The sequence below is a fragment of the Hyperolius riggenbachi genome, chromosome 4 (assembly GCF_040937935.1).
Source record: "Hyperolius riggenbachi isolate aHypRig1 chromosome 4, aHypRig1.pri, whole genome shotgun sequence".
In the NCBI taxonomy this organism is placed as follows: domain Eukaryota; kingdom Metazoa; phylum Chordata; class Amphibia; order Anura; family Hyperoliidae; genus Hyperolius; species Hyperolius riggenbachi.
The window spans coordinates 176,678,730-176,694,664 of record NC_090649.1 but is presented as its reverse complement, the minus strand read 5'-3'; the positions used below and the strand labels follow the sequence as shown (position 1 = coordinate 176,694,664).

General features: G+C 42.8%; 1 protein-coding gene across 4 annotated transcripts in view; it reads left to right on the top strand.

The window, feature by feature from the left end:
* Positions 1–15,935, top strand: part of PLD1 (phospholipase D1) — a 366,571-nt gene that overhangs the window by 244,925 nt on the left and 105,711 nt on the right. For all 4 annotated transcript variants that reach the window (XR_011031386.1, XR_011031385.1, XM_068281034.1 and 1 more), the window contains 5 exons: positions 3,535–3,593; positions 5,594–5,686; positions 6,605–6,757; positions 10,524–10,673; positions 14,884–14,967. Coding sequence is in view for 2 of the 4 variants with exons in the window: in XM_068281034.1 (XP_068137135.1) it covers positions 3,535–3,593; positions 5,594–5,686; positions 6,605–6,757; positions 10,524–10,673; positions 14,884–14,967 (539 nt within the window). In the remaining 2 variants the exon portion in view is untranslated. The remainder of the gene's footprint in view (positions 1–3,534; positions 3,594–5,593; positions 5,687–6,604; positions 6,758–10,523; positions 10,674–14,883; positions 14,968–15,935) is intronic.

Below are 15,935 nucleotides of genomic sequence, written 5' to 3'. Positions count from 1 at the left end.
AGACACTCAACAACGCCACTACTCACACGTCCACATACAACCCCTCCTCACTGCGACCACCTGATGTGGTCGGGGATCCCAAAAAAATATATATTATTTTTGTAATAGTGATTGTGACCAATCCAGTGTGGAAAAAATGGAAGTGTCCTGCTCAACCTCAGCAATAGTGTAAGCTTGAACAATAAGGGAGCGATTTAGTAGCAAGCTGTTGAATGGTATCTATACACAAGAAGGATGCAATTCTTAGGTTAGTAGATGAAGCTCATGCAAGCAGCAGCAGTAAGCGGTGTATCCACATCATGTAATAGGCAGTTCATGCTGCAACATAAACAGACAAAGGCTGTATACTGTACCCACTCCGGGCGGCAGAAATGGCAAGGTGCAGCTTGTGTTCCTGGTCCCTCAACCCACCGCCGGAGCTCACGGCTAGGGGAGAGACATTACAGTCCCAGGAAGTCCACTTGTCGCAGTGCAGTGCAGGATTACAGTTTTGTCAGCTTCCGAAACGGCTGATGTGCTGATGTGTAGCCGGACCAGAAGGGTTGCCAAAGATTGTCAGCAGCGGACAACAAACCCTAGCAAGCAGTGAAAGGCAAGGGCGGAGAGCAGCAGGAGGCGAGGCTGGCTAACACCATGTGCGGCATCTGTAGCACGCCAGATGCCCTGACATGTTTCGCCGGGACTTCCGGCTTTCTTCAAAAAGCAGCACTTTATAACCTGAATTTAATTCTGCATCCAGATTAGCAATTCATTAGCAGCCTGTCACTAGCAACAGGTCTGTAAACATCCAGATGCTTCTACTGTTATGTTAGAGCCTCTAAATCACCCATGTCCCAGAGTCCTTACTCTTGTGATGTGTCTTGCCTGCTATGTTTACTGTGTTTCCTATTCCCATCAGTCTGCTTGTGATTGCTCTTGACTTGGTGCCAATTAAAGCAAGAGGATCAGCCATTCTATGCCAGGGAAAAAACCCATATATGAGTAAATAAATACTTGATCTACTTACATAACACATGTATTGTACTGTCCACGTTTTGAATTCAGTGAATTTTATATAGTAAATGAAGAGAATTCTGTTCCTGGTTGGAACCATGGCTAGTAACGCCTCCTCCTGCCCAGACTGAGCTCCCATGAGCCCTTACTACTGCCAAGACTCTCTGAAAACCTGTGGGCGTGGTTTATTTAGTTTATAGGGAATTCGAGTATTAAAACAAAAACAAAAAAGTATTTCGCTTGAGCAATGTCCTATAAACCATAGGAAAGGAACACAATTATGCAATGAGTAAAAGTTCACCTCGGATCCACTTTAATTTTTGTTTCTTATCTCCTCCATTCCCTGAGTCACCTCAGCCTTGAGAGGCAGGGAAATGGAAGAGGAGGAATATATTATAGATAAAAAGAACATGCAATGCAATGGCATGTTGCATGCAACTGAATGGCAATGGCTATTAAAGGGCCAGTGCTCCCAAAGTATGTAATAACTCCAAACCATAACAAAAGAAAGTTTTGAATGCAGGATTAGCATATTTATCACTTAATACACTCAGACCAGTTGCTGTTGAAATTTGATTTGAATGGTGACAATCCCGCTTTAACGGTTCATTTCTACAGCTGAACCGATTTAATCAGATTAATGGAATCTGACCGACAGATCCCTTTGATTGAATTGGTTACCTGGAATTTGGCCATTAATGGGCACAAATGATTGTTTCCGATCAATCATGGAAACGACCAATTGGCAGCAGGTTAGTGCTGTTAATGGCCACCTTTTTAAAAATGGCAGCTCCAACAGAAGTGTCATATCTGCTACATAAGAAATGTGTGTAACACACGAGTCTCTAGTAGGAATTTGTTTTCTCCTATATTTCTTAATAGACCACATCACTAAAATGTTCAGACAAGCAATTTCTACTGGTAAGCGGTCTGTCGGGGTCTGCTGTTTAGGAAAGATTTATGCTGAACCTTGTGCTTTCTTGGTGATGACCTCTGGCCACTCCTTCACTGATGCAGCGCTCTTAGGAGTATGCCATTGGCAGACAACTACAGGTGCCACATCTTGGCTTAGGAGTTGGAGGAGTATGCAGTCCATATTTGCGTCATTTTTTGTTTGTGTCGGGCAGTGCAGATCTAGTGGCTGCAAGGGTGCATTCTTTTATTAGGGTAATAACACGACTGGCCAATTTCACCACATCCATACAGCATGAGAGCTTACCTACACAGTCTGTTCATAGTAGTCAAATTCTGTTGTCCCTCATACTACATGTATAGTAGTAATGGGGTCGGAGACCAAATTATGATTAAAATGGTGTTCTTCTTGGGAAATAATTAGGCTATCAGCAGGGGAATAGATTTTAACATCGGTAGAAGAATACCTAGATCAGGGTTCAATGTCTTTTGGCTTCAGGCTGCATCCAAATTTCCCCGCATTGTTTTTACATGTATGCATTACTAGGACACTGCTCTAAAGTAGCTCTCTGTATACTTTTATTACACAGCATGAGTACCATTCGTAAACAGTATTATATTAAAGAGAAACTCCAGTGACAATGTAATTAAAAAAGTGCTTCATTTTTACAATAATTATGTATAAATGATTTAGTCAGTGTTTACCCATTGTAAAATCTTTCCTCTCCCTGGTCCTGACATCACACTGTGGGAGGGACTTCACCACAATATCAGCCATACAGACACCTCCACCCCCGATGGTCCGTTTGAGAAAAGGACAAGATTTCTCGTGTAAAAGGGGGTATCAGCTACTGATTGGGATGAAGTTCAATTCTTGGTCACGGTTTCTCTGTAAATGGTCCCATTCTTTGCTGGAAACACAAGGTTTTGTTTGTACATTTAGCAGTTATCGGTGGGGTTTACATTTTAAATTAAGTTTGTGGAATCATACTCCCAACACATTGAGCTTCTCAAAGGAAATGTAGATTTGGGGGGGGGGGGGGAGAGAAATAAAAACATAAATTTTTGTATAGGATATACAAACAGCAACCTCAAATTGTGAACAATAATCAGGGTGGATGGTTTACAGGACGTATTGACGTATATCTCATATAAATTTCTCATAACAGACAAGGTGCCTCTAAGTTTGCTATACCCCACCAAAACGCAGATGTCCGTTTATGGAAACCATACTAGAACATACAAAAGACACAGCATCAAATAATATCTGCTCACATAATATTCCTCTATCTGTGTTGGATTGGTGTGGCTCAGTAAAATGTATAAGCTATAGGCTCATTATACACAGCAGTTCTGGATGTGTGCCTGGCTTTCACAGGCATAAAGAGAGGATTTGTATATTTTGGAGTGGTGCATCATGGGAAACAGTTTCTCACTTAAAGCTGAAATATTGCAAATGCCTTCTGTTTTACAAAGGCAACATTATTTTTAAAATCACATTTTTTTTTAAATTTTTTTTTTGTAGTAAGAGGGATTTTTAATAATAAAAATTGTTTCCGAACAATAAGCTCATAATCATAACACTGAAAAGAATTCTGTTTGAAAATCATGTGTTCTCTTTGTCCTTAGAGAGAATTCATTGATGTGAATCAGCTATCTTTCATTCATGATCTTGGACCCAAGGGCATGTAAGTTTTTCCTATGGTTAGTTTACACAGCTGTTGTACAAAACAAAGGCCTGCTTTACCTATGTTAATGGGAAAAGTGTGTTCGATTGTCATTTGGAGCTAGGGAAGGAATGTTCTTCTCCCTATTTGCATAGCCTACTCCTTTGAAGTTCTTGCTTCTGACTGCATATCATTATTTGATTATTTTTTATTTTGCAAGCTAACTGTTCACAATCAAGCTTTGTAGTAGTGTATGTGTAAAGAAAAGAAAAGAAAAACGAGCAGAAGATAAGAGACTCGAGTGCAGAATTGAGTGGCAAAAAACGAACGATAGAATTGAGAGACAGAAACAAACCGTGTATTCCCAGGATAAGGTCTCTTTCGGACAGGAGCCTGAACGGTGCACTTGCTGAACAGTTAAGACTCCCATCTGCCACCAGCCATTGCAATTCGGTTGCAATGAAAACACAGTTGAATTGCAGAAGTAGTAACACCCCACAAGTGAAGTGCTGACACGCGGTGGTGTTACAGGGTGTCAGAGGACCACAACATGTCGAGTCTAAGCACAGCTGCGGCCACGCTCAGAACCGACAGCATGGGGGAAGGGGGCGTTCTAGCCCTGGTACTGAGCACTAACCGGCAGAGGTTTAGCTATGGGTCGGCAAGGGGGGACATTTGTCCGTGGGCGCAGCACTGTGAGGGTGCACAGCATGGCCATTGCAACCCCATGTGCATGAGAGGTGGCTTGCTGTCTGCCTCAGGTGCCCCTGCTTCTCTCCCTCCCTCTGCAGAGGAGTGCAGAAGCATTAGCAGCAGAAAAAGCATAGCACAGTTGGCTATCTAAATGCGGCACATCTTGCTATCTATAAGGGTTCACACCTGGCTATCTAAATGGAAGGAAGGGGAGCACACCTTGCTATCTAAAGGGGGGCACATTTGGCTATCTAAACAGCATTTTTACATTTGACTCCACCCACGACCAGATTATGTTGCATAGCCACAACCATTTTGTGAGGGAGGTGTCAAAAACTTTTCCCTGGGTGCTGAAAATGCTAGCTACGCCTCTGCTAACCAGTGCTAGGCCGGTGCAGAACAGCTGACAGGTGTTGAATTCACCACCTGTCAATTGCCTGTGTGAAAGTGGTTTAATACTTACTTTCTTCAGGCAGTACCCAGTAATAATGTTCTGTGTAAGGCCCGGTTCACACTTGCGGTGGCCCTCCGGAATCGCCGTGCCGGAGCCGCACCGCCTGCAGAACGGACGGAACGGACGCACGGCATAGCAATTAAAGCCTATGCGTCCGTTCACATGGGTCCGTTCTGCAGAACCGGACCGGATCCGGGCCGGATCCGGACTCCGGCCTCCGTTCCAACATGCGCTATTTTTTCATCCGGCCCCTCCAGCAGCCGTATCCGGGGCGGAGCCGGACTGCACCATCCGGCCAATACAAACTAATGGGAACCGGAGGCCGCACAACACACTGGCTGAGAAATCCGGATGTTCTACCCCACTTCCTATGCGGATTTTTGCGGCGATATTGGCTGGGGACACATGGGCAAGCATTTTGGAGTGGAGCAGCACGAGCTGGAGGTGTTGGCAGGATGTTGGCAGCATGTCGGAGGTGGAGGTGAGTGCTAAACAGCAGAGGGCCTGATTCCACAGGTCCCCCTTCTGCTGACCTCCCAGACCCCAACGTTTTTTTTTTTTTACGTTAACTTTGCCAAACGGATCCGGATCGCATCCTGATTACCACCTGATGCAACCTGACCGGATCCGGATCGGATCCGGATCAGAACCATACGGTTCCGATCCGGGTCCGGATCCGGTCAGGTCATCCGGTCCGTTTGGCAAACAACCGCTAATGTGAACCGGGCCTAAGTGTGAGATTTTGTTTTAGGTAGCCTTATACATTTATACAGTGTGGTCTCTGAACTTCCCCAGTGAATTGTAATATCTAGTATGCTAGTCATTATGCATTTATGATAAGTGGATGATTAGAAATGTATATTTTGTTCTTTAGAGAAGGTATGATCATGAAGAGATCGGGGGGCCACAGAATACCTGGCTTAAACTGTTGTGGACAAGGAAGCGTTTGCTACCGATGGTCAAAAAGGTATTACAAGAATTTGTAATTAAAGGACATCTGAGGTGAAAATAAACCTGAAATAAACAAGATCTATCCTCCTCCTCCTAAAAAAAATTCCAGTTTTATTTTATATTTAATTCTAGTTAAATGTTTACGGTTTCATTGTCTCTGCTCAATGACACATTCATTGAAGCATAGGAAGAGCTAAAATCTATGAACTGTTGACCCTATTTATCTTTTTTTTCCTGCTCATAGAAGCCATTTACTGACAGGAAAGTCTTTTATGGCTTTATCTACTTATCAGTGAGGGTTAGTCTATAGTCCGACCCAGTCCTGACCCGGACAGAAACTGTTACTTGTATACTTGATTTTTAAATTGTTCGGGCATTGAAAGAAATAAAGGAACACTGCATAGTCATTTGTGTGCTTGGCACTGTACATACACATGTTCAGCTCATCATGTTGCATGTCACCTCGGTTGTCCTTTAAGTCTTAATTGAATTAAAGTGTGTGAAAATAACTTGCTCTCCTCCTGTGATATTTTCAGCATTTCAGGGCTCAAGTGTTTATGTACATTAGCAATATAATAATTTATGTATGTTTAGTTTATTGCATGGATTTGCATAATCAATAGCTGCTGGGTGGGTCAGTAAGGTGTGACCATGTTGTGACCCACATAAATGAAAGGACACAAAATGGCTTATTTCTCCTAGAACCCAATCATTACAGTAGAAACCATGTGTGCGCATGGTGAGGGTGCCGAGGTCTGGAGAAATGCACAGCTGCAGCAAACACAGCCACACAAAGGCTTTTTTATTTTAAAAAGTTAAGTACCAGAGGGGATGTTTATGATTAAAGTCAATCAAGTTGATAAGTATAAATTATAGAGTGATATCGTGAGTTATAAAGCTCTGACCTTTTTTTTTATATTGTTTTGCTCTGCAGGTGGCTGGTAGTGAAGGACTCCTTTCTTATGTACATGAAGATAGACAGTGGTGCTATTTCCTTTGTTCTCTTGGTTGATCAGGCGTTCAGCATAAAGATTGGGAAAAAAGACACAGAAACGCAGTACGGTTTACGGATAGACAATCTTTCCAGGTGAATTTTAAATAATCTGTGTAACTTGCTCTTTATTGCATAATTGCATGATCATGTTTTGTGGCTATAGATTGCCCTTACGCAATGCAGTCTAATTACTGGTTTAATTTTTTTTAACTAGTTATAGTAGGGTCTTTATTTTTGTTTTCATCCAGTAGATATAAATGATGTATGGTTATTTCCTATTTACCATTGACAGGTGGTGGCGGACAGCATCCTGGTTTGCATGATTTACTGCCTTGCCCTTGTGAGATCTAAAAGCTGTCATTGCATTTTATTTAAACTAACGCTTTTTATTATATATTAACATCTTCTAATGAGCTATTCTGAAGTGTGTGCGTGTGTGTGGCACAGAGACGTCCTTTTCACCTGTTACACTGTGTTTACACACATTGTAACAAGATTGGAATGTAAACAAACATACTGTTATCTACAGTTTGGATGCAGATTTAAAGCTGAATAGCAGAAAAGTGCTTTGTTTAACCATTTCAGTGATATTCTGTTAAAAAAAAAATTCTGAGATCGTAGCTTTCAAGCTGTGAGGAATCTTTTTGAGCAAAGTAAAAATGCTGGCTTTCAGACCATTTTAAAGAGAATCTGTACTCTAAAATTCTTACAATAAAAAGCATACCATTCTATTAATTATGTTCTCCTGAGCCCCTCTTTGCTGTTTCTGCCACTCCCTGCTGCGATCCTGGCTTATAATTGCCAGTTTTAGGCAGTGTTTACAAACAAAAAACATGGCTGCTAACCAGAATGTGACAGGCTCAGAGAAGCTCTGTCTGGGACTCATACAGCAACAGCACACAGCACACAGAGCCTGCAAGGGGGCATGGAGGATGTGTGCATAGCTTCTCCCTATCACAGCAAAGCAGCACATTCCTGCCTGAGCCGACAAAAGAAAGATTAGATTATATAACAGAGATATTACTGTGACTGTGCAACTAGAAAATGACAGACCAAATCAGAACAGGTATAGGAACTTATAGGATAGAAGAAATAAGGCTGAACATTTTGTTACAGAGTCTCTTTAAGAAAGCCACTGTTTTCGCTTACATACAATTTCTTATTTGCAAAAATTGCTTTAGAATCTTGGCAGGTCTGAATATTCACAAAAAAAACATGGCTTTTGCAAGCAATTGCTAGGGATTTTTGTCATGTCTGGAGGCAATGTTTAATTATTGAAAGGAGTTGTTTTTTTTAGAAACTAGGTCTTCCCTTAAATTGGCAGAGCGGTGCTGCTGGAGCAGCTGAGACTGGAAGGCAGGCAAGCACTTGATGAAATGACTGGATTGTCATGTGCATTTCACAAGAGCTTCTGCACACACCTCCAATAGCTCTGGAATCTAAAGCAGACAGACATTTGCATACAAAGAGATGCTTAGTCAAGAGTGAAGGCACAATATTCTTGGTTCATAAAGGAACTAAATACACATCAGATAATTATGGGCGATGAAGAAATTACGGAGTATCTAAAGCTTAAGTACACACGGACCAAACTGTACTGACTTTTTGCTGGGTACACACGATGCGTTTTTATTGGTCGATTTTCCGTCCGATCGATTTCCGATTCGATTATCTTGTTTTTTTCTTATCTATTTCCATTCACTTCTATGTGAAATCGATCAGAAAAAACGATCGAAAATAAGATCGAAAATAAGATCGGACATGTCGGAAAAATTCTATGGTGTGTACCTAGCATTAGTCTGTTGGATGATAATCAGACATGTGCACACGGACAAACAACTTGACGAGCGACTGATAACAGGCGATTTGCCCGATTCAACTGTCCAAACTATGTTGGTCAGATATTGTTCGGTTGGTGCGCGTACAAGTCGTTTGAACGACTTGTACTTGTTTTGAATGTGTTGTCCGTCATTCGCTTGCATGCGCAGTATGTAAATGAGTTGGTCATTTAGCCGTCTAGACTATTCCAGGCATCTCAGGACAGATGATATAAGAGGGCATAAACAGACTGGACTGGCTTTTTCTGCTACTCTCTAAGGCAGCGGTTTCCAACCTTTTCCAGGTCGTGACACATCACGACAAACATTCAGATATCTGTGACACGTCACATCATGCCAAACATTCAGATATACATGACACGTCCCGTATGATAGAAAAGAGGGGCTCAGTAACAATCTGATGATGCTGCAGGCACAATGAGGGTCTCAGTAACAATCTGCTGATGCTGCAGGTACAATGAGGGGCTCAGTGACAATCTCCTGATGCTGCAGGCACAATGAGGGGCTCAGTAACAATCTGCTGATGCTGCAGGCACAATGGTGGTGAGCTCAGTAACAATCTGTTGATGCTGCAGGCACAATGGTGGGGAGCTCAGTAACAATCTGCTGATGCTGCAGGCACAATGAGGGGCTCAGTAGCAATCTGCTGATGCTGCAGGCACAATGGTGGGGAGCTCAGTAACAATCTGTTGATGCTGCAGGCACAATGAGGGGCTCAGTGACAATCTGCTGATGCTGCAGGCACAATGAGGGGCTCAGTGACAATCTGCTGGTGCTGCAGGCACAATGAGGGGCTCAGTGACAATCTGCTGATGCTGCAGGTACAATGAAGGGGCTCAGTGACAATCTGCTGATGCTGCAGGCACAATGAGGGGCTCAGTGACAATCTGCTGGTGCTGCAGGCACAATGAGGGGCTCAGTAACAATCTGCTGATGCTGCAGGCACAATGAGGGGCTCAGTGACAATCTGCTGGTGCTGCAGGTACAATGAGGGGTTCAGTGACAATCTGCTGATGCTGCAGGCACAATGAGGGGCTCAGAAATGATATACTTTTGCCAGCTTACACAATGGGAGGGGGAGGGTGGTTAGAGGGACGCAATCCTGCAGCTGCAATGAGCGAAAGGCTGCAGGAATAATATGCTGCTGCTGGCACAATAAGGAGCAGTATGCTGGTACTAAAAGGTGATACAGGGACAATATGCTGATGTTGCTGCTGCCTAGTGCCGAGATGTGTCTCTTATCTCTCACATGAGTCACAATTGCAAAATGCTGACCAGTGGCCACAGGAAGAAGTCAAACGTAAGTTACATACAAGTTATAAGTTTACACATAAGTTCCCTAACTCACCCCTCCATAGCCACCACTCCTCCCTGAGCCACTCATTCACACACCGTGGCTCCATCCTCGATGTGCTGCCTCCGCCCTCTGCCTGTAGTTAGTGCACACCTACAAGAAAATGGCCGCCGCATGTCTGCAAATGTGGACGGCGGCGGCCATTTTCTTGTAGCCCTGAGAAGGGCGATCTGCGGGGGAGACTAGCAGGGGGAGCAGAGAGCGGCGACACATAGCTGGTGCTGCCGCGACATATAAATGTGTCGCGGCACACCGGTTGGGAACCTCTGCTCTAAGGGTACCTAGGGCAAGGGGCACACTTGTCTGTGTTTTTTTTTTTTATGTTAATTTTAGCTGCTGTTACAGCTTATGGTAATGCAATTCATTTCAGGCAGCATGTCAGACTTCTGATTTTAGGGACTTCTATTTGACCCCCTCCCAGCTCAAGCATGTAAACAAAATCAGACCCCTAATTGTTCTGCTGGTCAAAATGTTTGACAGGTTATAAAGTTCTGATACCCAAAAGTATTTGCCCACTTTTTATGCATCTTATTATTGATATGATAATATAGGTACTGTAGCATATTTCCAGTTGGGTAAGTGCGGCCCACAGTACTGTTTCTTCTGGGTTTTTTTTTTTTTTTTTTGGTGAATGAGTAATGACACATGAAATGTCTTTATCTCGCAGATCCTTAATCTTGAAATGTAACAGCTACAGGCATGCCCGCTGGTGGGGACAGGCTATTGAAGAATTTGTTGGAAAACACGGTAAAAACTTTCTTAAGGCCCACAGATTTGGCTCATATGCTGCTGTTCAGAAGCACACTCTCTGCAAATGGTATGTACCATATGAATTTAGCAACCATTTATATTCATATCTCTGGAATATGTTGCTATCCAATTGTGCCAATTTCTTTGTCAGGTTCTTCAGTTCCATTGGTACCCAGAAGGTTGTGGTATCTTCCATGGTAAAGTATGGTCTGGTATTAGTTGAGGAGTAGAAGTGCAACTGAAATGCATTTCTACTCAACTAACATGGGACCATACTTCACTTGCTTCATCTTTGGAATAATAAACTGCACATTTTGCTGCTCTCAGGGAGAGATGGTTCTATAAGCTACGTTATTGCCAGTGCCCCACTGAGGAGGAAATTATTAGTGGGGAGTGCTTATACCAGCTCTATACTAGCTGCAACCTGCACCTTGCACAAGAAAAGAGGAAGGAGGGGGCTTGGTTTGGACGCAGACTCTCAGTGAAAGGCGTCCTAAGTGAAGAAGAAGGAAAAATGGAATTGGTTAAAAATATCAATAATGGATAGGTGACAGTTGGGCTAAAGCATAGAGGGAGGCTAGATTAAAATCACAGAAAATCGCAATTGCTGTTTTTTTGTTTTTTTTGCGATTGTTTCCAAAACAGAGCATGCAGCGCTTTTGCTATTGCAACCACTGCAGTGTGACTGCTCCTACAGGGAGCCACTGCACCGGCAATCGCAGCACAAGTGCCACGGAATCGCTTGTGGTGTGAAATAGCCCTTAGTAGCTCATCCAGCTATTGAGGTTATAGATTAGGAAGCTGATTTTCCGATGAAAGGCTAATTTCGGGTTAGGCAAATGTCAGGCGTGTACTTGAGTAGGGATGGTCAATGAAATGCAAATAATTTTGAGTTGATGCAGCAGTATGCAGATTTTGCATGCGAATGTATGCAGCTTGAAAATGAACCAATCAAATCCTGCTGAGGTAAAATTTGATTGGTCCATTCTCAAGCTGCATACATTTGCATAGAAAGTTTACTTAATCCTGCATTATTTGCATCTCATTGACTGTCCCTACTGCTGGGCTGGCACATGAAGACTGCATTAGGCCCTTTTTCCTTGAGCAGTTGATAGGCAGTGAAAAGACTAAGGCCCAGTGCACACCGAGCAGTTTTTGAAGCTACCTGCAACCCGCTTTTGACCTTGGAAAACACATGGCTAATGTATTTCAATGGGCTGGTGCACACCAGCAGTTTTTAGCAAACCGCAAACGTGGGTCCTGCAGCACTTTTGCAGTTTGCAGAAGCGGTTCTGCCTCAATGTAAAGAATAGGAAAAGCTCAAACCGCTCTGAAAAACGCTAGATCAGAGCGGTTTTCCAGGCGTTTTTGTTACAGAAGCTGTTCAGTAACAGCTTTACTGTAACAATATATGAAATCTGCTACACAAAAACGCTCCAGAAAACGCTAAGCATGTTTTGAAAAAGGCTCTAAACATGCCTAGAATATCTCTGAAATCTGCTCCACAAACCTCTAGCGTATTGAGGATCTGCTAGCGGTTTTGGTGTGCACTGGGCCTTAGGTCTCTTTTCCATGAATTGTTGAGCTGTTAGCTCAGCAAGCAGTTACCATGCAGCAGTGAGCAGTTGTGAGAGTTTGAGAGGTATTTCACTGCCTATCAACAGTCCATGGAAAAGAGGCCTAACTCTTACAACTGCTTGCTGTTGCCTGGCAACTGTTGCGCAGTTCAGCCGCCTGTGGAAATGGGCCCTGAGCTCTATAGAACTGTGTTCCCAATATTCTGCTGCCAGGTCAAAACCACAGGCAAATACTCCAAATGTGCACCAAACAAAAAACCTACTTTTTTTTTTTTTTTTTAATTTATTGAATATAACCTTATGGCTAGTTAAATATTTCTACAAAGATGCAATAATAACAGCTTATCTTATATTTTACTGAAATGTTTTTCAAAATACTGAAAACTGTTTTGTTTTAAACCCGGAAAAAACCTCTAGGCGAAATGCATGTACGTAAATTAAGTTTACTGCCAAAGGATGTGTGATTCTGTACAGAACGCCGGGTTGTTCACACAGTGCTGCTATACTGCTCAAGCTGTCAAGCTGCTCTCACTGATATTTCCTATTTCATGGTACAATTAATAATGTTTGCTTATTGGGCTCTGAATTGCTATCATTGCACGATTATCTGTCTGGTGAGCTGGCAGGTAACACGTGAAGTGTAGCTGAAACAGGAAATGCGGGGGTTGAATTATGCCTGTGCAGTGTGCTAGGACAGAGCTGCATGCTCTTTGGTAGGTAATCCGTAAACACATTTTTATTTTACCTGCAAAATCAGTTCTTGGACTGAAACTTTGCTGTACGAATTGCAGATCTCCCATTGAATGATATATGGTAAGAAACCTACCTGTGCTCTTAAGTGCTATGGTTTGAACTGATAAAGTACAAACGCTGGACATTTTGTGTACCTAGCCTGAGCCAGTTCCTTTCCAACTCTGCCTGTCTGTGGCAGATATATATAGTTATGAAGAATTCCTGGGGACATTTTGCATCTCTGAGGCATCCACACCAAGGAATTTCATCTTGGTCGCATACAAATTGACAATCTATTTCTCTATCAGCTTCCTGGGTTATTTGCTTCACTTTTCCTGCTGCAACGATAGGAATCTCACATACCCAAAAACAAAGAGACGTCCAGCAGAGATTGTACATACTGCGGCCAGTGAGGAGAAATGGGAGCTGCAGAGACTTGCAAGAAGCCACTAAGTGATTAGCACTGCTGGTATCCTCACAATGCTGGCATGCCAGTACTGGGTAACGCTACCCTTCAAATTCTCGAGCACAGTGTCATTTAAAATAATAATCATAATACAGTGTTAACCATTCTTATGTATTCATCATTTATTCTGTTTTCTCATAATAAGTTAGGACCTGTATGTAACATTTGAGCAATCAGACCTCATGTATACCAGCCATTGTGTATCCTATTCGGTGTTCTCCCCAGAATCTCTTTTCAGCCAATTGGCAGGAAAATTTACCTGGGTGGAGTGGGACAGGGAAATACAGGGCTGGCGCTTCCATAAGGGCATCCTGGGCAATTGCTAAGGACCCCAAAGCCATCTGACGGGATACAGAAAATCATACAGTATATACACAAACAAAAAAAACCATAGTAAGACACACACACAGAGAAACACATACACTCCAATACACACCCTACACATATAGAAACACCCTACATGAAGAGACACACACAAAAACACACTACATACAAACAAAATTCAAAGAAAATCACACAGGGGAACACAGCGAAATATACACTATACACATTGCCCAATAGGCTTTTCTTAGACCTAGGAAAAGCTTACCCTGGGCACTACAGCAGCATGTGGAGGAGGCGAGGCTAGCTAGGACTGAAGTGAATATTAATGAGGATAAGGGGCAGAACATACATGCTGATAGCCTCTCCTGTTGCATGTCAGCAGCAGAGGGTGTTAGAAAGATTGTCTGCTGTACCAGTGTACAGCGTTGCTGCTCCCCTAGAGGATCCTGCCTGAATTGCATGATTTATGTTTGCAGGGTTGTTGGGATGTTCTGATAGGAGGGGAGTGAGGGAGAGAATGAGGAGAAAAGGCGATGACATCCGGGCGCTCCCAAAATTAGCTAAGTGGAGCGCCCGGCTGATAGGGCTTGGGGCAACACTGCTATGCAGGACCAAATTTCTGTTAAAAGCCGCAGTGGCCCTGGCCTAGGAATGCTGATATACAGAGGTTGCTGTATATGGAAGATGAGGCTGCAAATAGAATAGGGAGGCTGCATATAGGAAGGAACACATGGATAAGGAGGCGCTGTGCATGAGAGAGAGTGCTGCTGTACATAGAAGTTTGACATGCAAGAGGTGGTTGCTCATGGAATGGGAAGGGGGCTGCTGCACATGAAGACCCACATAACAGTTGGGCTAAGTGTGGAAAAAGTATATACCCAACTTCGTTATAATAGATCTGTGATTTGTATCAAAGCCCTGATCTTCCTAGGAATGTGTTCTCTGCACATTAAACAATTGCATAACCGTAAACCACATTGCAGCAGCTCATTTGAGTTCCAGTTATTTGTACTACGTGTATTTTTATTAGTGTGTCGCTATCAGCGAGACCTGAAATGGCCAGTTATTGCAGTCACAAGGTTCCTCAGTCACAGGGCAAGAGTTCAGAAAGACCGGTTTGTTCAGCAGGTTACTGTGCTTTGCTGATTTCACATTCTATTACATCTTGTTAATTGTAGGTATGTCAATGCGAAGGGGTACTTTAATGATGTGGCAGATGCCATGGAGGCAGCGAAAGAAGAAATCTTCATTACAGACTGGTGGTGAGTTCTGTCTTTCTTTCTGTAGTTAAAAATAAACAGTGTTTACTTAGTATGAACAGAATGGAAATGTTTATTTCTCATCTTTGTTCTGATAGAAAACACAGACTCTTGCCGGCTTTGTGCTGAGGTACCAGCTTTCAGTCATTGTTCTGTGCCAGGAAAACGCTGGCATGTCATTTTGCCCTAGATTTTACAGAACTCTCCCAACTAAAATAGATCAGACAAGTAGACTGCTAGAAAAGGCACTCCGCTGTGTACTCTCAAAATACACAGCCGTTTTCACAAAATAAGGTACCGTAATCATTCAGTCCAGGCACAATTTTATCTGTAGCCAACCCAAATAAAATATCACAAAAGTGCAATAAAAAAAAAAACGCTTAGAATGAATTGTATGTGTAGTACTGAGAACTAATAGACACACAAAGGGAAATAATCACTCCCAAACAGTCCTCTGCTGCTTTATAAAGCCTGCAGGCTGCTTATAAGCCAATAAGAAGTGCACACACACGTTACACCTAGTCTGCAGTGATTAATCAAGCAGAAGCTGAGCAGGTCAGCCAATCGTTGGAGGGCTTCAGTTGCATATAGACAATGGCTATATGACCAGCAGGGGGCACCAGCGTGCAGGATATTCCCTCTCATCTGCCCCCCTCCTAACTAAACTGCATGGGAATCTACAATAAAATTAAAAACAATGGTGCACAAGCCAGCCTGGGGCCCCAGGAACTCTCACTGCCCGGGGCCCCAGAACCAGCATGTAACACCATATGTGAACTAATAGAACATTAGTAGCAAAGAAAAAGTCTCATTTTTTTTTATTTTCAGTTAAATAGCTTTATTTTTATAACATTGCATCACTCTCTCTAATATTTGCAGTTTACAAACTACACTCTGTATTCTAAACTATGAAACAGAGCAGAGCTAATGACCCTTTGAACTTCCCTGCAGTAAACCACACATAAACAAGA